The sequence below is a fragment of the Diadema setosum genome, chromosome 1, assembly GCF_964275005.1.
Source record: "Diadema setosum chromosome 1, eeDiaSeto1, whole genome shotgun sequence".
Classification (NCBI taxonomy): Eukaryota; Metazoa; Echinodermata; class Echinoidea; order Diadematoida; family Diadematidae; genus Diadema; species Diadema setosum.
The window spans coordinates 13,824,070-13,838,787 of NC_092685.1; the positions used below are offsets into that span (position 1 = coordinate 13,824,070).

Genomic DNA, 14,718 nt, shown 5'->3' on the forward strand with positions numbered 1-14,718 from the left:
TCACTTGTGTGACAAGCTAGCATGTTGCCTATGAAAATCTTTTGTTCTAAGGTTGTGCCTCACATTGACTTGAACAGAAAACTCCTTTATTCCAAAGAAGTGTGACATCTGTTGTACGAACTGCAAACATCTTTCAAGTTTTGTACCATGGATTATGAGTTCACATGAACAGAAGTAGATGGGAATGACATTTGAAAATATAGGTTCCAAGGGCATCTGGCAAAGAAAAAACTACTGCTTACAGAAGGCTACAAACCCCTCAGTGTCTGCTTCAAGACCACAGGGCAGACCCTGCAAAGACACTATAGCAAAAGTCACAAAAATATCTAGTCTTACTCAGGGTGGCCATCACAGACTGGGCCGCCTCCAGAAAGGCTGTAAGGGGAAAGAAATATCCAGCCCCCTAGAGTGGTGAAAAATTAATGACAATGACACAGCTGTTAATATTCAGACATTAAAATCAGGAAGGTTCAAGAGGGCAATCTGATACCCCGTTTATACTGTGAGCCGGTTTTAGAGCTTCCTCAAGGAGGTTCGAAAGCCTGTTCTGAAAGAGCAGCCTCTCATCTGTTTATACTGCTTGAGAAAAGCAGGCCATCGAGCAGGCCATCGAGCAGGCCCTAGCAGGTCAAACAGGCTCCTCCCCTCTGATATATGGTGCGGGCTTCTGCGCAAAAGTATGTGCAAGTTGCGCAGGTTTTGTCAGCAGGGATTGGTCGCAGCGAGCTAGGTTGTTTGTTAGTGGGCGATGATCTCAGTGATAACTTCCGGATCAGCTAAAAAGTGGCTTCTCAAACCCCTAAATGTTTATACTGCAGCAGAGGCTGCTCTAGTAGGCTCTGAAACCATTCCCTGTAGGTGGTTTCTGAACCTGACCTGTGATCGGACCTGATTTGATCACCTTCTGTGTGTTTATACTGAGCTGAAAGGCTGCTCAAGGCTGTTACAGGAGGCTTCAGAGCTCCCTTTTTTTTTTGCCTAGTATAAACAGGTTATGAGAGATACTCGAGTGTTACAAGCCTCTCAATGAGCACAAATGACTCAAATATCAAGGAGGCATTTATTGTAAAAGTGAAAATTTTCAGAGTGTCGAAATTTTAGCACATTTCAGGCAACCAGAAACTAGCTTGACTCAAATATCAAGGAGGCATTAACTGTAAAAGTGGAAATTTTCAGTGTCAAAATGTCAGCACATTTCAGGCAACCAGAAACTAGCTTAAAAATAAGAGCATGTGAATATGTTTGCTTGCTATATGTTCCAGTAGTTCATGTCTTGATTCTGTGGAATCAAAAACAGGCAAAAACTCATCTTATCCGGCAGAGCACAAAAAATTACTCGCAAAAAAATATCCACTTTTACAGCAAGTTCCCTTGTCAGGACATTACAACAAGATATTTCAGTTTTCAGTGAGCCCCCTGCAAAATCGGTGAGATGTGGCAGCTTTGCATTGATAACAATGGCTTGACTTACCCACACACGATGGCTGGTGAGGGGGAAGCCAGGCGCCACTCTTTGTGCATATAATCTTTGGGGGGCCGTCGAGAAGATAGCCGTCATCGCAGCTGAAGCGGAGAACAGCATGGACGGCGAATTCTGTGGGTGTCGCAGGCTCGGGCGGATGTCGGGCACCATTCTGAGGGGTGCCCGGATCAGGACACCCGAGGGCACCTATTTTGAGGAAAGCAGGGAAAGAGCTACATGTATGACAAACAATGACAATGAATATTGCTCACACATTTTAAATAGGAAAACATAAAAACCTATCAATATTTGAACAATCAAATAAACAAAAGCTAGCTGTATGAGTGAGATATTTCACACAGGGAAAATATTTGCAAGCCGTGTATAATGTCATACCTTGCAAAAAGAAAACAAAATCAAACATTTTACTGATTTAAGTATTATCTATCCTAGTACTAGTTACATTAGGAGTCTACAAATTCAAAAGACAATGAAAATACACATCAAGTTATCTTGCAAATTAATCATATAAATATTTCCACTGTTACAATTAATGAATCAATACAGAATACTAAATAAATGTATTATGAGTGCATGCACAGAGAGCATTTTGTGACTGTTCGAAGTAAAAATAATCAAGTGGAGTCAATGAGATATTCAATATGCAATAGATATGTTTCTAGCACAAGTCTTGGGTTTGCACTACTAATCTGATATCTGGCTAATGGGTAAACATAAAATTCACTCTACTGTTTAATCATCAATTTCATTTAAATCATACATTCAAAGCTTTGAATTTACTCGCTTACCACACAGCATCCATGTCACAACAATCAATGAAAGCTTGGTCATCATATTGATCCTGGGAATGTTGAAAGAAAATAGAAGCAAGCGTGACAATGCTGATCTGTATTTATATCCAAGGAGATTCAAGAGCTGGAGTTCTAATGGGCTACAATTATTCAAACAGCTCAGTTTTCTATGGATGCACAAAATAATTCCGTAGGTGCATTTTTGCCTTTGATGTTCAGTGTTTGAACCTGCTATCTTTCAGAACAATCTGAAGAGTGATATTGAACTCTTACTTAATATGAGGTATATTTTGCTTGCTAATTCAGTAATGAAAATTAAATTTCCCTGGTATTATTACAAACATATCATAAACTAAAGTCAATCACATCCAGATATATCTGCGTAAGTATAAATCAGACCTGTATGTTGTATAAATGTTTGAAAGAGAGCTTCCTAGAAAGCCGATTTTATCACTTTCTTCTAAATTTGAATAAATCAAACTGATACGGTACAATGCCCAAGTATAGCTCTTTATAAATTGATATACTACAATTAGTCCCCATACATGCCCAGTAAGTAACTTTGATATTTATTTTATTAAAATTCGCTTAATTTCTAGTCGTTCATTCCCATGTCTTTGCCGTTATTTATCACTCATCTTTTATAAATAGGGATAGCAAAAAGTAATTACTATCATAAAGACATATCTTCCATGAAGAGTGGCTGGGCATTAAACAATGAGACATGAATCAATTGTCTTCCTATCTATGGCAGCATCAAAAAGGGGTTACAGGGAAAACGGCAGTTGTGATAGTCATCGCCAAAGGCTCTATCTGGTGCTTGCATGCATGTCCATTATTTTGCACGCACAGCTTGCCAGAAATTGGGCTTTTATACAGCAAGCTACATGTACATGATGTATGAAAAGGGTAAATTGATATCTCTTTTTTCCACAATGTAGTTAATCCAGACACATCACTCTGTTCATTGGATTTTTCATAAAAGAGATGTGCCTGAACTTAATATCGCTGGCAGTGGTTAAGTAAGCAGGGAAAAGTCATAAATCACTTTTATCATCGCAAAGCCAATTTATGCAACTTGTCAATTTTGTCAATTTTGTGAAATTACATTTCTATCTCACAATCAGCAGGAGAGAGCAGTCTTGAAATGTGATTTTTCCGAAATTTGAGTTTTTTTTTCAAGCTGTTTTTGTCTAAACACAACAATTTTCCACCTGAGTCAGGCACACAATTCAAATTCTGCACACAAGCGGGAGCTTGTTGGATGACATTTTCGCAAATTTCCACGGTCCACACACAGCAGCAACGCTTTACCAGACACGCCATGTCAAAGCAGCTGTGTGCGCGCTTGACTATGGCACTCAGTAAATGAGGAAAATCGGTACAAAATTGGAGGGCAGGGTGTCTAAATGCTGTACTTTGCACAAATAATAGCAGATTTTAAAAAAGCTGTGAATGTCTATTATATCAAAGGCACGTAACTTTTTCATTTTGTGTAACGTGTACAGTACAGTGTATCCTTTGTAATGTTCATTCTGGTTTTTGTTTCATGTTTGTGATGTTAATGATATGTATCCTATATTCTTTACCTGGTCGAATAAATAATAATAATAATAATAACTATACATTTTCATGGTGTTGACTAGTTGTGACTCCAATCTCTTGAACCTCCATGGTATATTTAACATTCAACATTAGAATCAAAGACTGATTGTCAACTGCATGAGCTGGTTTTATAATGCTAAATGAATGTCATGTTACAGTCAATGTAGATTTACAGACTACACTTAGCTCAAATTATCTAATATCTGCTCATGGACAAGTGGTTCACTTGGTTTTGGAGTAACATCATCATCATCAGCAATAAATCATCCTGCAATGATCATCAATAAGAGGCTGAATACAAACACAGAAAAAAGGAATTTTATGCATCCGAGCCCGTTTTTTGTTATATATAGTATTATCAGTAACGTTAGTAAATTAGTGTTTTACTAGTAGCCGTGTTGCTATGGATGCTGGATAAGATTTAGACAGAAAAATCTGTCTTGAGGAGACTTTTATCATTTTTGGTTTTTTTGTACTTTATCGGCTCTCCTCCGTATAGCCCTATGCTAGGAGGGGATCTGTGAAGCAGAACATGTATCCGCCAACCAGATACAAACCAATCTTTCACTCAAGATAAGATTCTAGTTTGTAGGCCTATAGTCTTGTATTGCATGTATTTTTATCCCATATACAGTAATTACACTCTGCTAGTCCATAGTTCTACTGCATACGACCGTCGATGACGAAATTTCGTAGGCACAAGAAAACACTTAGATCTAGTCACATTTACAAAACGGATATGCCTGCCTAAAAGCGTTCCCACTGTACTGCTACGAATTACGCAAACCCTAAGGTGTGGGACTACTATTTCGCGATGCTGGTCTATATCATGCATAGTGAAGAAAATATGTGCAGAAGACAAAACAGAACAGTGTAACTGTATGCGTAAACACATGAATTGTCGATGAACATACCAGTATCGCATGTGTTTTGTGGTGCCGATAGGAAACATGGCGGCATAGATCTAGATATCACAGCTTTGGAACACCTTGGAATTTACCGATGATATTCGCTGTTTTTCCCAAGCACGTAGACATATCGTAGATCTATCCACGATTACGAATAAACAAGTTGTTTACTAGACTCAATAACCTTTATTCAAGGCTTTGTTACTGTTTCCAAAGGATAGATAGATGGATGATGATTTCTAATATCTAAACTCCGTACGAAGCAAGACATGTGTAACGTCAATAACTTACTTGAAGGGCGAAACGAAAACAGTGAGTCGTCAGTCCATTGACTACTGCAGTACTGGAGTCATTGATGGTTGTTTATGTTCGTCATGGCAGGATCCATCCCGTAGGGGAATTCCCTACGTAAACATCCCGTCCACGTGTATGCCCGCATTGTACGAACGGCTCGATTGTGATCATTCATTGTGGTTGGTGGGCTTTTTGTTTGTTGGTTTGTTTTTCTTTTCATCACTCCCTTTGCTATTGTCCTCCGGTGCACGAAATAATGACAATGAAATAAACTATGTTTAAATGAGTCATTAGTTGTGGACTCAATCTCATCTTGGCAAAATGTTAGTTGACACTTGTGTCACTTGTGGCTCCCTCAACCATTTGAATTCAGCAATGCCTGCACAAGAACTGAAGTAAATTCAAAAATTGGCACATTCCCCTGCCATTTATGCACTCATGTTCACTTAGTTCACTATATCTCTTAAACCTTTGCTCTTTCAGACACATGGCTCACTAGCCATGTCAAGTGATGGTCACATCTATTGATACCCCTCTTTTTATCTCCCTTTGGGTTTGCAAATGGACATATCTTTATGCGCATCACTACTTCTTTGCATTTGCACGCATGAACACACACATATCATGGTATACATATATTATTTATTCATAGATAGATAGATAGATAGATAGATAGATAGATGATAGATAGATGATAGAGAGATAGAGAGATAGATTGATTGATAGATAGATAGATAGATAGATAGATAGATAGATTGATTGATTGATTGATTGATTGATTGATTGATTGATTGATCGATCGATCGATCCGACCGCGCCTCATTGATCGATCGATCGAGATTGATTGATTGATTGCTTGATAGATAGATTGATTGATTGATTGATAGATAGATAGATTGATTGATTGATTGATTGATTGATAGATTGATTGATTGATTGATTGATTGATAGATAGATAGATAGATAGATAGATTGATTGATTGATTGATTGATTGATTGATCGATCGATCGATCGATTTGGTCGATTGATTGATTGATTGATTGATAAGACAGATAAGTAGATTTGAAACAGAAATCATTGTACATAATTTCACACAAAACATTTTATTTGTAAATTTGTTCTCTTGGTCTCTAATCTCTTCTGCAGCTATCTCTCTTCCTCTCTACATTGCTCTCTTCCTCCGTCTCTATATCTCTCTCTCTTACTTCCTCTACCCAACAAATGGCATTCGCATAAGAATTTGTATGCACAGATCGATCTATATCATTTTTTCCAATCCCAGAACATAAACGATGATTCCTTTTGACAAGAGGACTAATGACTTTGAAAATAGAGTCTCCTTTATTTCAAATGAGATACAAGGAATAAATTAATATTTGCATATTCTTATTTACGAGCATAGACAACAAGCATACAAGCAGTGACAAAGTGAACGCAAGGCTTACATTGCGTGGGACACTCATAAACAAAATTGCCAAGAATGGTTTCATTTCAGATTGAGTGTTCGTCATCTCAAATTCAAAGCAGAGGAAGATAGAAACATCGTTTCTAGTTCCAGTGGTCCAATATGACCTTTCTCTTTTGATTCTTTTCAATTTCTGCTGAATGATAAGAAAAAGCACTGTATTAAAAAGGGCAAGTACAATGTATATGTCAATACACATCTTTGTGGGTGATATTGCAAAATAAATATTTGATTGAGATGATAATTTGATCTCTTTTTCACATTAGGGAGTCCTTAAGGCACCTTAACCAAACTTGAGGAAACCAGTAACAAAAACTATGTATCTATCACATGTATCAAAAGTGAAATGTTTGCCTAATCAAGTCTAAGTAAATATTTTAGCTTATATGTTTTACATGGGTCCCATTTCCTCTGGAAAAGAAACATTATACTTTGCAACACAAGACTACTGAGTTTCAGCAACCATGAACTATGGTTTTACTTGATTTATACAGCAGCTAACAAATGTTTAGGCACTTAGAAAATATCAACAAACATTAAAGACAACTTCATTTTCAACAACAAATTCATGATATGTATACTTGCACATTTTACTGAAGCTGGAACAGATGGGAATAGACAAGAGAAGCAGGTTTAAACATCAACTTTATAGATCGTCAAAATGTTTACCTGCTTTTGTTACACAGAATACAACATTTGGGCCATCAGGCAACATATAGGTTGATATCAGAACGTTCCAGAATTGCATGTTACAGTCTGTACACATTTCATACAATTGTTCCATAAATAATAAAACATTGGCAGTTTCATAGATCTTCTCAAGACTTCATATACACGATGCACAATTACCATGCACTCGAGATAAATGGAACAACCATTACAAAAATCTGCTTCATCTCTCTGTACAGTATATACAGGTCTATTGCAAGAAAATATTTTACCTCTTATAGGGGAATATAAGGCAGGCACTGTACAACCTTAGTATCTTGTGACATATATAGATACAAAAGTGAGAAGCAAATGAACAGAATGTTTGGAGAGGAAACATAACTCAGAAAGATCACTAAAACTACATCAATAAAAGTGGCGGCTGAAAGTAGCCTCCATTTCAATAGAAACAATTATCAGAAGATCAAAGTTGTAAATGGCATCAAATACATTTATGGCTCTCTCTCTCACTCTCTTAAAGGGGCATAGTCCCGGTAGTGTAGAGGGCGCTGTTGATGATACTGCCGATCACCGTTAGCATTGATACGAAGATTTTATACCGAAGTTGAGCTGTCATCAAGAGCAAAGTGTGTAGGCGTTGCTAAGTAACGTTGCCTTCGTTGTCTTCTCTGCACATCGCGCAGTCTGTAGTAATGCCAGGGTGCGTGCATATGTGCTTGTTATTATGACATCACAAAAGAAGTTTGCTAAAGCTGTCATCCCCCTCAGCCAAATCCTGAGCCGAACTGTGATCGGACCACTGACTACAGTGGATCGGACTTCTTCGGACTCGGGGAAGTGGGCCAAAGCGTAAGCGCTAAAGAGGAGTCAATAGCGTAGGTCTCTATATGAAACTTGCGCCATGCGCCCATGTACGCATTTGACTAAAACACCGGGACCATGCACCTTTAAGTTTGACCCAAAATCCACTTGCATCAAAAGAGCAGCGAGAGCAGCTAACTACTGAGAGAATGAAACAAATCAGAGGGACGACCATGTATTATACAGTAACACACTATATACTGAATCAATGGTTACCATCATTCGAAGCCCAAGCACAGTTTTGAAAAAAAAAAACATCCCCAATCGATTTGTTGCTCATAACTTCACCTTGTCTCAAACAAAATGAAAGGATAGATACATGTGGCATGCATTCCATGTAAGGTTTAGGCAAGAAATTTGCATGTAAGACCAAGATTTTGCCAATTACAGGCAAGTCACTTTGGACATGGGAAACAAACACAATCATAAAAGTCCTGCATGCTCATGTCTGTGCCCATCCTTTTTGAGAAAAATTGTGTCAGGCTAAGCATTTGTTCGTTTTGGTCTTTTCTTTCCATATCTTGTACATTTTGCTAGTCGACATTATTTAGACTAGAAATTACAAGATATACACATCTTAATCACAGTAAGCAACAGTTTGGCATTTTCTTTCAAAATGAACCTTTACAGCAAAACTGTCCTGGGGTTTTAATAACAGTTGATTCTCAAAAGATCTTTAGACAGACTTACTCCGGACGGCAACAGTACCCAAGTCAATTTTATAATGCGACCAACCTCATTGGGATGCTTTGCTATCACGGGAAAATCTTTTCAAGACACGGTTTAGTAAGAATAGGAAATCAATGATAATCAGATTAAAATTCTGCTAAGACATTGACAATGACAACACACAATCTAAAATGTCAAATTAAAGCCATACCAGTATTACCAAATTTAGAGTCCTGTATTTGGCCTATTTCTTACCATACAGAAACAAATGTCACCATTGCATTCTTTTTTTCTTCAGCACAAGCCATTATTACACTTGCCATCTTCAAATTTGTCCACTGACAAAGCAATGATAATTCAATGCAGTATAAATACACTGCATAACATTACACACCTTAGTCAGCAGGGTGTTTTGCCATTTTAACATCTGGAACTTCCTGCAACAGGAACACAGCTCCGTTTCTCTGCTTAAAGGGAAAGTTCAGTCAATTTCTGTTATTTTACATCATGTATTAAATGAATTGACAGCTCTGCATATAGATTTGTGGAATTCATTGTGGTCCTTATGCAGAAAAAAAAAAATAATAATACTCTGAAAAACCCCAAAGCAAATTAGACGGAACAGTGTTGATGACAAAGGAGGTTCACATACTTCAGAAATGTAGCAATATAATTCCATTATAATACTGCTTGTTTAACAAGTCCACCTGTTAGAATCAATGCATGCTTTCTACTTATTTTCTGCTTCCTTGTGCCCCCACTTATGCATTCTTATGGTAAAACTGCCATGTCATCATCCTTGTTCACTGATTTCTTATAAATTTTGAAAAATATTCTTAGAATTTATCCCAATCACTATAAATTCTGTAACTCTTTACCCAGTATAACCAATTTATAGTTGTTCAAATGTAGAAGTCTGAAAATCATCCAGAGCTCTCCTTTAAAGGCATCATTTGAATTTGAGTGAAAAAAAAAAGTCTTATTTTTCAGCATACAGAGAGATGCACTTGAGGCTTATTTCTCTGCTTAAAGGCAAAATTTGAAATTTAGAAGAAAAGCAGGTCTTTCTCTTAGCATAGGGTGATTTGCTTTTATGATTATTTTAGAATTTAGGCATGTTTCAAGTTCACTGGAAGCATACTGTCCAGCAGAAAAGCATTATTCTCATCTTTCTGAGGTGTCTGTGTGTAAGCTCAGCCAGCCTAATCAATGGAATTTTACAAGCAGTAAGATGTTCTATTTCCATTGAGGCTACATTTCAGTTGAATATGAATAGCTTATCATCATTTTCTATGACTTTTGATCCACTCTATCATGCAAGCGTGTAATAACTAATTTAGATGCCACACTTAATTCATGGCAGTCTTGCAAACTCTCAAGCCTGTAGCATAAAGAAGTTCCAATCACCTTGGCACCATAATCCATTGCATGTTGACTGTAGATTATTTGAGTCTTCCAACTTCCAATAAGAAATATTCCCAATCAAAAAACTATATTAAGAACAAAATTGGCAAAACTTGGTTTTGTCACAGGCAATTAAACTTTCATTCATCTTTGATGTATTACATTTGCCAATGTACATAGAGCAGCACATGTGACACTCCAACACGCAAGAAAACCTGTGGAAAACTTGTCAGAAATAGCATGCTAGTATATCCTTATAGTTACAACACAAAATCTCATTACAGGATATCAGGGGCGGATCCAGGAATCCTGTAAAGACGGGATGCCTTTACAAAATTAAAGGTAGGTGCACGCGCCCTCCCCCATTTTTTTTCTTTTTCATTTCTTTTGTTTTAACAAAAAAATCAAGGGGGGCACGCCCGGTGCGCCCCCTCCTGGATCCGCCACTAAGATATCCTTCGTATAGGAGATGTGGAATCATGCATTGAATCAATAAATACTTTAAAATGAAATTTGCCGCACAAAGCGCAGCTTCAATCAAATTCAGAAGTTGTGTGACGATCGGCAACTCTTAATGCTGCATTTACACCATGATCCCGGCGGCCACGGCAGTCACGTTGTTTCAGGCCACCATGAACAAAACGGGATGGACATGAGACAACGCAGTGAGACAGGATAGGCAAACGTGACAGGTCACGACTGACATGGATGCCGTGTCAGATTTTTAAACTGTCAAAAAAATTGCCAAGGCAGTCCCGGTGCTAAGAAGGAACCTTGTATGCCGTAATAAAACGAGGTTAACGGAACAAAACGCAACGGCACATAACAGACCATTACAAAACTCGGAGGCGGTCTGTAGCGGGACGCAACAGAAAATATTGATAGTCTAGCCTGACCAGACACCATGAGGACAGCATCTGAAAGCTGTATGTTCACAGGGGTGAGGATTGGAACAAACAAGACTCGAATACGAAGAGAAAAAACAGGAGAATGTCTCATCTACCCACGGCGCTCTACATTTCGGGGCAAACGGGGCAAACGGGGCTGCCGTGGCCGCCGGGAGCATGGTGTAAACGCAGCATTAGACATTTCAGCAAAATCATGTGCAGGGAGAGTCAGATGGTGTTCCAACATGTAGTGTGCCCCCCAATTACAGTATGGCTACGAGCCTACAACTCGAGCAACTGAAAATGAGCACACTGTATTCCACTGCACAGCATGAAACTGCACAAACGAACAATCTCATTTTCCAGTTGCTTGGAATCAAGTATGTTGCCATGACCAATGAAACATCAAAGAGCTGTCACAAAAATTTATATCATCATCAACAAAATATCACATGAAATGCAAAATGTCTGTATTAGATGAGAATGTAACTCTCAAGAGAGCAGCATTTCAAAATATATGCTCACTGTAAGACTAGGACAAGTTTCCGTGAGACCAAGAAAATATTCCTATTCACATTTGAATTATAGGAAAAGATCAAATATGTATAAAAAGAGAGATCAACACTATAAAAATAATGTAAGAATTGTCATTCACAGCTCTCTGCAACTGTCAGTGTAAACAGGAAATAAAATCCATCATATTATTACAATATGACATTTCTTCTTCTTTTTTTTTTCTTTCATCTGCTTAGATGCTGACATGAGCAAAATGTGAGACATAACCAAGAATTATCTTCAATAATAAGTACTGTTTTACCATGCACTTACTACCTCTGGAATGATGATATTAGATCAGCTATACTCGAGGAAAGTTCTACAGCTACTTGAAAATGGTTTGAAAAGTAGCATCTTACAATAAGTATACATTCTTGAATATAAGAAATATATGCATGCATTGATTGGAAAAAATGGTCAAATCGTTCACAACTGCTCTACTGAAATTCAACTTTATCACAATATCTAATTGAAATACACCTATTCACTGAACTTACTGATTTCTAAAATAAGAAAAAGAAAAAAAAGTGTCTTGTTTAAGATATTTGAAAGAATATTCACACCTTCGCATGGATGTTGATTTAAAAAAAGACATCCATGTATCAATGCATTGTATAAACACAAAATTCTTGCACATTTTTTTTTCTTCGCTCCATGGCTGACACCAACCACTGAGATTATTTGCTATACTTGCGCCACCACTTCAGCCATTTCTTTGGTATGCGTCCTCTCATACGTGTCTACAAAAGATTTCACCTTTGGGGGCAGCCTCTTACAAGAAGAATCACAAATCTTTCTGTGATGGCCGCTACCACACACATTTTTGCACTCAAATCATATGCGTCCTTCTGGCGCCAACAAAGCATATTACACAGTGAGAATATATCGGGTGGCACTGAAAGGGACATAAGAAAATATTGTATGAGTTTTCTATGGCCACATATTGCACCAATCACAGACGACTGCAATATACAGGCCAATAAACTAGGACAGTACTTTCCAGCATTCCGTAACAAGCAAATCCCCTTTACAATGATCATTATTCATAGATCAAACAATTCCTCCCTACAAAAAAAAAAAAACAGTAGCCAATGTTTCACCATTTAGCCATGGCAATCCGCTATTAGATGCTGATACTATGGCGCATATTCAGCATATGAGATACAGAGAATCAATGAACAGAAACCACGCACTTGTATTGCGTGGGTAAAATGCATGACATAAATAATGTAATTAATGATCTGACACATGAGTGGCATTGGCAAGCAACTGCCGGGCCTGTGAATCCGAACATTTAAAGGCACAAATTTGCTTAGAAATTCATCTGCAAGGGCTCATTCGTGACATACAACACACAACATGAATGGGTCAACACAGGTATAAAATTATGACTGATGCTCTTTTTTTATCCCTTTCTTTGAAATCCCTCTTTCTCTGAAATTGGCATTGGGTAATGTGATATAGTGCTTGCAATCTGAGATCAACCGCCTTCCTGTGCCGAAACCAAAAGCAAAAACATATAAGGTAACGTTTTATAATATTTTCACTTTGAAAAATCTGAGCTGCAAGGTCCTACATGGTATCACAACCTCTGAATAAATGCAAACTGCTTAGTAAAAAAAAAAAAAAAATAGAAGAAAAAAAATTTAAAAACAGTGCAGTCAACCAGTGTTGGAACAAAACAATTTCGTAAATAGTTTATTTGCATGGTAATTTTAGTTTGGAGATCTCTTCATAGTGATAGCACAATGTTCAGTTCTAGTATTGAATGATTCTTTATGCATTTGAATGGCATCACAGAGCTCAGTGAGCAGATTTCAACGCTTTTTGAAACTGAACCACCAATGTTGAACGGTGTCTTTGATTAGGTCAATTTCCTTCTCATTACTCAGAAAACGGAAAAGGCGTCTCTCAATTTCCTCCTAAATGACACTCTGATCTGTCCGTGCTCATGTCATCATATGACAAGGAATCATATGTCAAGATGTACACTTACGATGGATCAATATCAAACCACCAACTTCCCTACTCCATGAACATCTGTGATTGCCTTGGACAGACACGCTGGTTCCTTTTATATTGGACACGCTGCCAATGGAATCAGCCATTTTCGCTAAATTACATTCAAAGAAAAGAGTCTCTTCCAAATAGATCCAGCAACAAGATGAAAAAGAAAGTGAAGCATTCAGAGCACAATAATGACAACTGTTGGACCAAGGCATGGACATTTCTAACATGTATTTACACACATTTCTTCGGAAAGATATCCCCTAAAAATATACAAATCGGACAGATTTGAAATGCTAAAATAATGATACATCTTCCCTCCAGGAAAGTCATAGTAGTTGCCAACTTCACCTCAATAGGGTGGAATTAATGATGGCATGTTTATATTTCAGAGCATTCCAGAAGGGTACACAGAAAAAGGATGAGATAATGTGACCAATGAATTCACCAATTTCCTGGGGCAGGTGCACAATAGCGGGCCAAGTGAGTTTATAAAGTGAGTGTAGATGATGTTTACAATATAAGAACTTATCACGGGCTCTGACTTGTAACATCTTCATTCACTATTCATACGACTGATGTCTGGACAGAAATTAGGGTTAAAAAACATAACATATCACAGAACTTACTGAAGAGTATTCATCCCACCTGTGGTGCATGCGTAACTGCATGCGATAACTCACAGCAATCACACCACTGCCTGCAAATAAGTGTGGCGATGAAATACCAGACTTCTAAAATCAAAGCTGCTTAATGTCTGCACAAAGAGATTATGAGACCGATATTTCAGCATCATCCAAACTGCTGTTGACAGAACTCTTTGTGTATCACAGACGACATTGCCAAGAAAACAATAAATCTTCTGCAGATTCAGGAATACTCATTCAATCAGAGCCTTCTGTGCTTTATGAGTCAACATTTCTTTCTTTTCATCCATTGCTAGAGGGAATTGTTATTTATTCATCATTCATGACCATTAGTATACCTCCCAACCATTCTGAATTTGGCGAGAAAAAAAAAAAAGAAATCTGAATTTTGACCATTCCCAGCTCTTGTTTCAACAGGAGTTCCCTATTTTTCTTGATAATCTTACTAGACACTCCTAAGGGAACTGCTCTT

The 14,718-nt window shown here is 37.7% G+C and overlaps 1 protein-coding gene across 1 annotated transcript in view; it reads right to left on the bottom strand.

Moving 5' to 3' along the window:
• The window catches only part of LOC140227148 (sushi domain-containing protein 4-like), a 454,815-nt gene extending 449,984 nt beyond the window's left edge, over positions 1 to 4,831 (bottom strand). The window contains exons 1-3 of the mRNA XM_072307584.1: positions 4,794 to 4,831; positions 2,272 to 2,324; positions 1,472 to 1,669 (exon numbers count right to left, since the gene is read on the bottom strand). Coding sequence (XP_072163685.1) covers positions 1,472 to 1,669; positions 2,272 to 2,324; positions 4,794 to 4,831 — 289 coding nt within the window. The remainder of the gene's footprint in view (positions 1 to 1,471; positions 1,670 to 2,271; positions 2,325 to 4,793) is intronic.
• Positions 4,832 to 14,718: the final 9,887 nt, after the last annotated feature.